Source organism: Streptopelia decaocto (genome assembly GCF_964273445.1).
Source record: "Streptopelia decaocto genome assembly, chromosome: 16".
NCBI classification, from domain to species: domain Eukaryota; kingdom Metazoa; phylum Chordata; class Aves; order Columbiformes; family Columbidae; genus Streptopelia; species Streptopelia decaocto.
This window is the reverse complement of record NC_138671.1, coordinates 3,591,928-3,602,846: the sequence shown is the minus strand read 5'-3', so window position 1 is coordinate 3,602,846 and position 10,919 is coordinate 3,591,928. Positions and strand designations below refer to the sequence as shown.

The following is a 10,919-nucleotide window of genomic DNA, read 5'->3' as shown; positions in this document are numbered from 1 at the left end:
TTGCTTATTTTAAAATTTTGGAACCTTATGCGACACTGCAGAATTGATCATACTAACATAAAAAGTTTCAAGGGGATTGTATCTTCCCAGGTTTTAGAATAGTTGTGCTTGAAGCCCATCTCTTGGTGTCTTCTCTGCATCACTTCTCAGTCATTCACACTAAATGGCTTTGACTGCAGAACTAGCTACACGCAAATTTTTGAATAATATTGTGTAGGTGTTTCTCCCTAGAAGAAAAAAAAGGGCAAAGTTGTATAATTTGTAACTTATCTTTGCCTGTATTTCCTAAACCTTAATGGCAGGTGTGCATGAATAGTAGGGATACCTTGCTGTGAGACTATTATCCTTATTAACAGAATGTGTGCATCTCTTAACTTCTGTGGCCCTAGCTGATGCTTAATGCTCAGTCATAAGTCAGAATGAGTAACTGATTGCTTTTGCCTGCTGAATTCCTTTGTGAAGTGTTAGTTTTGATGGTGGCTGGCTGCTGACCTGCACTACCTGTACACCAGCTGGGCAGTGGGTGGGATAGCTGAAGGGTAGTGGTGTTCTTTAGTGCCTTTATCAACAAAAAGTGTATTTGTCCAGAGTAGATCTTAATACGAACTCTGGTAGAACATCATCTCTTTGTGAAACTTATGGCAATTAATTACAGTGCTTTTTGGTGGAATTAAGTTTATTTTTCTTTGATACCGCACTAAAATAATACTAGGAATCTGAGCTTTCGTAACCAGGTGAGTGGTCTTAAGTTATAGCTCATTTTCTGATACACCACTACAGCAGCTGTCCAGTCTAATGTGGTTCAGAAGTCTTCCTTCTCTGTTCTCATGTGGTATATATGGACAGCAACTCAGTTAACCCTGTTTCCTTCAGGCTTCTGCTTCCTGACTCTGAATCACCATTTCAGAGATCATGGCCACTGTGCAGTGAACCCAGACTCCAAACGTTAGTACTTTCTTAAAGACCTAAAAGCACATGGTTGAATTCTGTCCCCTCTCAGGAGCAGGACAGCCACGGGAGCTAGTGTGTCATGAAGGCTTTTTCTGTAACTTGATACTGTTTTTGTGTAAGTAGTGTGAAAGGGATGGAATTGTTGATCTTTTTCAAAAGACAGGTGGCAAAATATTGATGTTGAATTTAATTCGAGAAAGTGAGAGACTGGTAAGTATGTGCATTGCTTTAATGCATGCAAGTAATGGTAACAGTAACTAGCTTAATTTTATAGCATTCACTTTACAAAGAAGAATACGGATCTGACATCGTTTGCATCCATTGGAACCTTCTATGAACTGTATGCTTCAGGAGTGGATCATTGCACATATACATCTGTAAAGTATCTCTACCACTTTGTAACAGTCTCTGATTAAACAGAAGTGAACCATTGTTTCTGCGTATTTTTTCTCCTCTTGAGGACCTATTTAAATTATTGCAACAAATGTTAGCTGTTCCAAAGTGTATAAGCAGAAAATCCACCTTTACTCATGTTGTGGTTTGAATAACTTTGTACTAGCTCTCTGTCTGTAAACTACCAGAACTCATTCACGTGAACTTTGTCTTTAAACAAAGAGTTTTAGACATGGAGACAAGCAAATGAATCCTGACTTCACATGCAAGGTCCTGCACGTGGGTCAGGGCAATGCCAGGCACAAACACAGGCTGGGCGGGTAATGGATTGAGAGCGGTCTTGAGGAGAAGGACGTGGGGGTGTTGGTCGATGGGGAGCTCAGCGTGACCCAGCGATGTGCACTTGCAGCCCACACAGCCAACTGGATCCTGGGCTGCATCCAGAGCAGTGTGACCAGCAGTTTGAGGGAGGCAATTCCCCCCCTCTGCTCCGCCCTGCTGAGACCCCACCCGGAACGCTGTGTTCAGCTCTGGGGCCCCCAGCATAAGGAGGACATGGAACTGTTGGAGCAAGCCTGGAGGAGGCCACGAAGATGATCAGAGGGCTGGAGCACTTCTGTGATATCAGGCTGAGAGTTGAGGATGTTCAGCCTGGAGAAGAGAAGGCTCCAGGGAGACCTTGTAGCAGACTTCCTGAAGGGGACCTGCAGGAGAGCTGGACAGGTACGTTATACAGGGGTGTGTAGTGATTGGACAAGGGCTGGTGGCTTTAAACTGAAAGAGGGCAGAAGATTTAAATTAGATAAAAGGAAGAAAGTCTTTCCCATGAGGGTGGTGAGGTGCTGGAACAGGCTGCCCAGAGAAGTGGACGCTGCCCTATCCCTAGAAGTTCACTTTCCAAACTCATCTTAGGAAAAGCTGCTTTGGGTGTGCGTATCCCCGTAAGGTTAAGCTTAATCCTTAAGCATTTGCTGAGCCCTAGTGAAATCTGCCAGCCTGGATTTCCCAAGGCAAAAGTATTGCCCTCCACAAGTGCGGTGCCGCTGGGTCTCCCAGGCGGAAGGCAAGGGAAGGAGGCAAATATTACCTGGCCAGCAGTCACAAGCTTTGTTTCTGCTTCCTGAAGCAGAAGGTAAAGGCTTGGGGTAGATAGAATAATTTTTGTTTTCATCCTGTTTGAGATCTCGTTATGAATTGATAATGGCTTGCAATTCCTTTTACAGTGTTTGCCTGTGCCCACATCTTGACCAAAGCTGGAAAAGCAATTTGTACCTTGTTACTATTAGAACTACATCTCCAGGTAGGGTCATTAAGCTTGGGTAGGGGTTGTAATTCTTCCTAAAGGCTGATGATTAGTTTAAAACTTAAGCTACATATAATAGGTTTTCTGGAAATTTTAGTGACAATATCAGTATCAAATGATGTGAAATGCCAAGAATAATAGCTTTATTAATAGAAGTTTAATGTGACAGGATGGTTGCACACACAGTGCTAACAAACTCCTTTGCATTTTTCAGTTAGTAGATCAGGTTAGACAAAGTACATTTTCAAGCATGGGTATATACAGTGGACAAATTTGAATCATACACAGTGTGGAGGTTTCTTAGATAAAGCTGCAAAAACATTTTGCCAAATGCAGGAGTTGTTTGGACTGTGAAATTATAACAACGCTTAAAAAGAATCTTTTATGTCATCAGTATCAAAAATTGGTCTCATGTCTCTGCACCATTCTCCAGATACAGATACATCTAGTATGGTTTGCAATATTTATATACAGAAGCAATGTAAGAGCGATGTTGGCCAAACATTTGGAGTTGGAGAGGAGAAATAGTGGGTCTTTCATCCCCCCTCCACAGTGCTCAAGCACATATTGCAATTAGCGCAGTCTTGAGTTTGAACCCTTGCTTTTGGTGTCTCTGGAAGTTTCAGACTCCTGTTTCAAGGTATGTTTTACTGGTAGGTTTCAAATTTTTTTGAGCTATTCAGTAGTATTGTACTAGTCAACTGGTTATCTTGCTACCTGGTGGTCAGGCAGTGCAGTATCTTCCAACAGCACAGTAGGTGCTGTTACTGTACTTAAATACCTCATGTTCTGCTGACAGGACTTGGATTGTTTTCAACCTCGATATTGAAAGCAACAAGACCATTAAATGAAAAGCCTAAGTAGAAGGTCACATTTTCATTTCCAGGGGGCACTGAATCACGATGGAGTGGCAAGATAGGAAACTCCTTCACATGACCACGTATAAATAAATTTCTGTCCTTGGTCCAACCAGAAACTCTTTTGAGAATGTCGCGAATCTTGGCAATATTCCATACGGTTCCATGTAGCCACTTCATTCTCCTCTCGTCTAAGGACCCAGGAATTAACTTATCAATTTTAGTTTTGTGCACAATCTTACTTAAGCCATAACCCTTTCCCAGAAAAAAGTGGGTGTAGATTCTTTTCTTTCTGGTAGGAACATCTTTCATCTTGATGTCGTATAAACGTTTCAGGGTTTGAAGGGCAGAGTTTAGAATCTCGTCTTTGTCTGGATTAGGCTCTTTGTCTAATGCCTCGTCTGGCCAGTACAGCAAGGTGAGCAAAAAATGGGCACTTGCTGGAAATGGTCTTTTTCCTTTAAAGAATCTTGCACTGAGGTCACGAAGAGTTTGTGCTGGAAGAAGTTTGGCTGATCCTGGTGATAAGCACGCTAATGTGATGTGGCACAAAATGTAATTGATCAGATCGTTGTCCTCCAGCCTGTCCCTTAGCGGGTTTTCTGTGTAGAAACTAAGGATGTTTTCTAGCTTATCAGCTGACCTGCTCTCTTTCTTATCTGTTAAGAATGACAGAATATTAGTGACGCTACCTCCACCATTCCTATAAATATTCATGCGTCTAATCAGCTGGCTCTCGGGGCTGCTGTTGCTTTCCTCAAGAAGTGATGCTGAGACAAAGAATTTGGCATATACCTCAGACTGTCTTTTTAGCCATTTTCTGGGATTATAAATTTGTTCTTCCTTTTCATCTTGTTCATCTTCCCTCTCATGGTGTTTATCTGTTTGGAAATAACTTAGGTCTTCCGAAATCCATTCCAGAGCATTGTACAGGTTCTGGCGTAAGCCTTTTAAGCGGGAGTGAAGGCGTCCCCATGTTTTTTCAATGTCTTTAGGAACGTAATCTGTGATCAGGTATTTCACAAGCTCAGAATGTTCCCCCTCTGGATTCCTGCGAAATACATGGACCGTGGACAAAAATCTAAGAAGACGACATCCTACTTCTACTTCTCCAAAATAGCCAGCGTTGTTCATGCTGTCGCGTTCTGCTTTTGCAGCCTGTTGTGCAGCCCTGAAGCATTTCATAGCTTTAAGAGCCATCTCTATCCTTTGAATGATGTGTTCGGGACTGTCCTCCTGTGTCATTTTATCCACCATGAAACTAAACCATTTTCTGTAGACTTGACCTTCTGTATCTAAAATATAAGAATCATTTGGCAAATGGAATTTTGCAATCCCTGCCCAGTGTTCAGCATCTTCGAATTTTTCGTTGCTGTAATGCAGTCTGGCAAGCTGCTGCGCAAAAAAGGGATCTTTTCCAAGGAGTTCATACGCAGCTTTTAAAACACCTATAGCTTTTTCACAGTCTTCGACTTCACAGACATGTTCAATGAATGGGGAGAAAAGAGTGTCGGTATTGTCACCCCTGCTTCTTTTATCACGTCGAATAAATAGATCTCTGATGAACTTTATGAATTCCTCTCGTCCAAATCTGTTTTCAAAGAGTGTCTTTTCCTGAAGAAGAGTCATTGCAAGTTGACTTTGAGGTTCATCCCCTGAGAGCTGATGCAGAATTTCTTTTGCAACCAGGCAGTGTATTATCCGAACAGATGAAATATAGGTGGTGCTGTCCCTTAGCTCAATAAAAATCATTCTTGCTTGTTCACTCAAGTGACTCTTGAAATCATATGCTCTTGATTTGCTTTCTGTGTATACCCCCAGGCCCAGAAAAGCCTCGCAGTGTGACAGTGAAACATATGAATTAGGTACATAAAAACTAAGCAAAGCCACATAACGCATCAAAAGGGTGTCACGAGAAGAACGGTCTATGCCTTGCAATATGTGTCCTACAAAGTCTCTCACGTATGTTTCATTGAACTCCTCACACATCAGGACAAATGTAAGTATGAATTCTGGCTTGACATCTTTCTGCTTCAGTTTTTCAAGTTTAGTTTTGAACAGACTTTTCTCTGTGTCCGTCAGCTTGTGAGTGACAGCAACTGTGTCCAGTGGAGAAGCCTTGCAAAGCCTTTCGGGGTCATTGGATCGTCTGCAGCACATGAGGATGAAGTAAGGTCTGGGGGAATTAATTTTCCTAGTTGATACAGCATCCATTAACTCATTCCTTAGTTCTTCTAAATAGTCTTCATCATAATCCTCAATCAAGAGGAGCACAGGAAGACAATGACTGAATTCTTTTTCTTCATAATCTCTAAATGCAAGTGCATGCTCACAAACAGTTGCAGGAGGATACGAGGCTTTGATAACAGCACATCTTAAGTCCTTTCTTCTTTTCCATAGAACTTGCCGTGCTATTGTGCTTCCACCGCTTCCAGGGTGGTGAAATATTTTTAGTTTAGCCACAGAATAGTTGAGTCCGCTTCCTTGTAAAATGTCGTCTAGGAGTTTGCTAGCATCCTTACATGCTTCGCGTTCAATGATTTCCCCACAGCGTCTTGTGTCAGCAAGCCAGAAATTTTCCCAGATTATTTTTCTCCCTCGGTAAAAATTTTGTTCCATTTCTTGTATTTCCTTTTCAGTCAGACAATCTAGTTTGATATCATTGCATTGGTCGACACAAAGGATTTCTAGGGAAAAGAGTTTCTCCTCTTCCCGGGAGGGGAGCGTACACAGCCCTCTGGAGGAGACCGGCAGGTGTCTGGGTTGTGCTATAGAAGGCAGCATGGCCTGAATGGTGGTATCGACATGACTTAGTTTCATACCCACGACACTGCATTGCTCGAGTGTCTCAATGCTGCAGGACGTCTGAGCTAAATTAGCCCACTTGTTGTAATTTTCTCTGGACTCCGCGATGCAAACAATGTACTCCGTGCCATTCATCTCTGTATAGAATTCCTGAAAAGTGTCCACAAGTGGTTTCTGCGCTGGTGATAGCAATAGGAAGAGCACGATGAAGGACCGCTTCGGCAGGATTTCATCACAAATGCGAGTAATTGCTTTCTTAAGGTATTTTTTTTTCGTTCTAATCCATGTGTTTTCATCACAAGGTTCTTCGTTCCCGAGGAAGTCACTGCGCCCATTGCAGAATATCCAGCTGGTCTGATCAAACAGGCACAAATGTTTCTGAGCGGGGGGGTTGCCAGTCTTACTTTCATTGGAAAAATCCTGTAAAAAATACAACCTCACCGCATGGTGTTCTTTGTACTTGCTACACAGTCCTGACACATTAGAATCTTCATCGAAGTCAAAGACACAGAAGATGTTCATGTGCATTAAAAAGTTGATGTAGTTCAGATCATTCTTTTCACACCTGTTTGTGACGAGGATGTACCGTAGGGAGTCATCCATGTAGCTTTTGCCATCATTTAGTAGAATTGATAACTTTCTTCCTAAATTTTGAGGTATTTCTGTATGTACTTCTGCACTGGAGAGCTCGGCTTTTTCTCTTGCGACATCCCTGTCCTGTAAACCCTGAATGAAAGTTGCTAGATCGTTGTGCTTCACAGGTTCAGACTTTGCTCCCAGTCTCTGGTAGAGAACTGAAGTTTCTGTCAGATTCACCTTCTTTTTGTCCTCATTGTATTTTGGCAAACAAACTTCAAAAAGTTTGTTCTTTACTAAGCTGGATGTTGGTTCAATGTCAACCTCCACCACAAATCTTTGTTCCTCGGAGTCTTTTGAAATCACTTCAACAAAAACAGGTGGGTGGATACATTTCCTTGCAATTTCTTGTACGTCTTTGGAAAAACATTTTTCTATATAATCTAATGCATCAACGTAGTATTCTCTCTCTTTGACCTTTATGCCAACGATCTGGCCGTGTTTCCAGCCCCTGTCCTCAACGCTGTCCATGACACCAAAATGTATGGTGCCGTTTGTTCGAATGTTCATGCAGGCTGAAGCAAATCTTATCACTTCGCAGGCAAATTTTGATTGCAGTTGATTTTTGTTCAGTTCTGCAGCAGTGGCAAAAGATTTGTATTCATGGCAAGGAGCGATTAAACCATTGACTCCCGATTCTGGAGCAAGAACTCGGTCTTTCACGTATTTGAAATCAGTATTCTGACTTCTGAATGGCCGACAGTTGCTGAGCTCTAAAGCTTCAGCAGAGCTTTGAGGCTGGGAGTTGTTACTCCTCCGTTGCCTCCTGCCAGAAGCAGAAGCTGTGTTATCTCCACTGGGTTTATCTGCTGGACCACAGCTGTCTCCATGGGAGGTTTTCTGGGCAGAGGCGTTTCTGGGTATTCCTGGGTCTGTTTGTGGATCAGTTCTGTCAGATGTTTTGCTGTTGAGATGTTTGGCTGGTTGTGCATTTTCCTGTGGCTGCAGGAGTTCATTTCTCTTGCGGATTAACATGTGGATTTGGCCTTTCTTCATGCCGATGCCTTTGAGGAAAGGCTCATCCAGTTCCATTAGCACTGGACCTGTCACTTCTTCTGCGTGTAGTTTTTCTACATACTCTTTCTTGATTCCAATAGATTCCAGCCAGCACTGGACATGGTTCTCATCCCATTCATTCACAGGTAATGTTTTGTAATCTACAAGTTAAAAATTATGTATTAGTAATAAAAACTAAAAACACGTCAATGTGCTTGACAAGGCATAATAACCTTTGCAGAACTGGCCATGCTGAATGCTAGATTGTTTTCTTTCTACTAGTAGGAGACTCTCTTCTCAAATATGTCGGTTCTGATGACTAAAAGCATCATTAACCTTAATCCGAAGCACTCCTAAGCCATGGTATGAGATGAACAAATCAGTGAAGCAGGAAACTGTCCGTTATTTCTGGTCATGGAAATAACCCAAAATGTTTTGAAGGGAATTATGTGATGAAGTTATCAGAACTGATGGGCTGAATTCTCTAAACTAGAGAGGTTTGGGTAGATTGAGTCTGTTAATTTTCTGCTAAATGAAGACAGCATCAATACAAACCATAAGATGATGTTAAGAGTACTGATCAGTTCCCCGCTACAGATGAACCCTTAAAATACAGATATTAAAAAGCAAATTGTTGCATATAAAGTACAAATTTTCTGAAAGCAACACATACCCATTGCCTTTGTTGCCTTTGATGAGGGAAATCCTGCTGTTAACGAACAAAAACCTAGAGGGGGAAGAAAATAACTGTCTTCAGATTTGCAGTTAATGTTCCTGTGGTAAAGTCTGACTTCTTTGTTCTGTTTCCCAATCCCCTCCCCACCTGTTTGGTCCCAGGTAGTTTCTGTACCTCTAAAGGTGCGGTGTTCCAGCCACACGGCTGCTGTGCAGGGTGCGGAGGGGTCGGGAGAGCACTGGTCAGCGCGGGGCCGTGGTGCTGGTGATGTCCCTCGGTTGTGGAGGCTCAGCTGTGCGCGGGTTCCGCAGGTGCCCGGAGCCCGGCCGGCTCCATCCCCGCAGCTCGTGGCGGCACAACAGGGGCACTCACAGCCTCTGAGCTCGCGTGTAGAAGGAGCAGTCACCACTCAGCCCGGGTCAGAGGTGACTGTGGGCTCTGTGCAAGCTCCACACCGCGCTCGAAAGGACCAGGCTTGTAACGGAGGAACGGCAAGGAGCACTTGCTCCCCAGCAACACGGCTCGGCTAGAGGTGAGCTCAGCAGGAGGCGGCGGTCTGGGGAGGTACTGGGTCTAGGAAAAAGAAGATACGTGGAGCAAGTGCGTATTTACCATTTAAGCACCTGGTGAGCTCTGCATAAGGCTTGTGAGCTGCTGGAGGCGCCAGCGTGGTCAAGAGCTTTGGCTTCAGCGTCTGGAAGGGGAACCTGTTACGGGCCTGCTCTGATGTGCTGTAGTGTGAGTGGATCTGTCCAGAGTGGGTGGAAACAGGCAGGGGATGATGCGGTTGCAGACTCTTTAACCCCCCTGGAAATGGGGCTAAAAATGTCTCTCAAATTCCAGCCTTTTGTGCCTTTGGTCACCACCGCAGTTCCCTGGGCTGGGCTTACCCAGTGCCGCCATGTGCGGTGGCCCCCTCCCTGTCCTGCTGTGACAGCTGACGTCAGGGGTTCAGCGGGGAAACGAAACTCTGCAGAAACGAAACTTTCTGTGGGGAATAGAAACCTGTGTGGTGGAGAGGGGGTTGGGCTGCAGAGCCTGGTTCCGAGGGGTCTGCAGACCCGGCCCCTGCCCCTTTTAAAGAACGGTCGGGGGGGTGACCAGCAATGGGTTTGTGGTTCCCGCAGCCGGCATGTGGGGCTTGGGTACTATTGGCTGTGTGGGTGGCCGGGGAAGAGATGGTGCCGTGGGTCTGTGGGACAGAAGTGAACGCCTCTCACCCCCCGAGCTGCTGAGCAGCCCTTTTCCCAGGGGGATGGTGTCACTGCAGGGGCTTCTCACTCTTCCTAGTCCTGCTTAGCAGCGAAGCGTGCAGCGAATAACCTCCCAAGCATCCCGCTCCCGCCTTTTCTCCCACCTGCCTCCCCACGCAGGAACAGCACGACACAGGGAGCGCTCACCTCACCGGGGGGACCGACCCAGCGCTGCGCTGCCGGAGCGGCCTGCGGGGCCCGCGCTCAGTGCGCCAGCCTGCTGCGGTGCCGGGCTCCGCCAGACCGGGAGTTGTCCTCTGGGTGTTTCCGCTGTGCTCCCGTAGGTCGCTTTTAATTTTTTCTGCTGATATCCGGCAATAAAAGGGTAACTGCTGCTGCTCCGCCGAGTCTCCACCCCTTCTGCCCTGTTTGGCGTTCTGGGTGGTGCTGCCTTTTGAAATCCAGGTGACATCCTCTGCCCTCTGCACGGCTGTGGGGGCACCGCCGCACAATGGTACGTGTCGGGTGCTTGGGCTGGGGGTGTGCTGGAGTCTTTGGTTTTGTGTTTTTTTTTCTTTTTAAAACTAGGGAGCTCATCCCCACCCCACTTACTGCCCACCCTCCCATCCACCCGTGGGCTCCAGACCAGCTCACCACAGTGAACAGTGGTTACGAGGTGCGTGTGTGGTTGTTCCCGGGGCACAGAGCAGCTGTGCTCCTACCTGTGCCGTGAGGGCACTCAGCCTGCTGTGCTCCAGCACACAAAGCTGCATTACAGATCGGCTTTTTTTCCTGTAAATCATGTGGCTGGTTGTCAACTTTTAGTTTCACGCAACAGATTTTTATACGGATTACAGTACTGCGCAGCAACAATTTTTTTGCAGCGTGCACTCACTCCAGCCTTTTTGTGTTTGTTCGCCTGACTCAGCCACCAATGTGTAGGTGTGGCTGTTCTGGGAACTGAGAAGAAATGAGCTTCCTGGGACTTCAAGGAGGCTGGATGCTCACCCCACCCCAAGACGTGAGTGTGTGTGTGACGAGCAGGGTGCCGGTGGTTTTCGAGCAGGGTGCCGGTGGTTTTCGAGCAGGGTGCCGGTGGTTTTCGAGCA

The 10,919-nt window shown here is 45.5% G+C and overlaps 1 protein-coding gene across 3 annotated transcripts; it reads right to left on the bottom strand.

Annotated features, from left to right (window-relative positions):
• Positions 1 to 2,768: 2,768 nt before the first annotated feature.
• On the bottom strand, positions 2,769 to 10,233 carry LOC309446748 (sterile alpha motif domain-containing protein 9-like). 3 transcript variants are annotated; one of them, XM_082066759.1, is made up of 4 exons: positions 10,018 to 10,233; positions 8,792 to 9,190; positions 8,615 to 8,668; positions 2,769 to 8,102 (listed from the first exon to the last, which is right to left on the bottom strand). In XM_082066759.1, exons 3-4 carry the CDS (start codon positions 8,616 to 8,618, stop codon positions 3,430 to 3,432), a joined length of 4,677 nt encoding a protein of 1,558 aa, XP_081922885.1. In that variant the 5' UTR covers positions 8,619 to 8,668; positions 8,792 to 9,190; positions 10,018 to 10,233; the 3' UTR covers positions 2,769 to 3,429. The 3 variants fall into 3 exon arrangements, with proteins under 3 accessions (XP_081922885.1, XP_081922884.1, XP_081922886.1); XM_082066758.1 differs by having other exon boundaries at positions 8,615 to 9,190; XM_082066760.1 differs by lacking the exon at positions 8,792 to 9,190.
• Between the last annotated feature and the right edge of the window lie 686 nt (positions 10,234 to 10,919).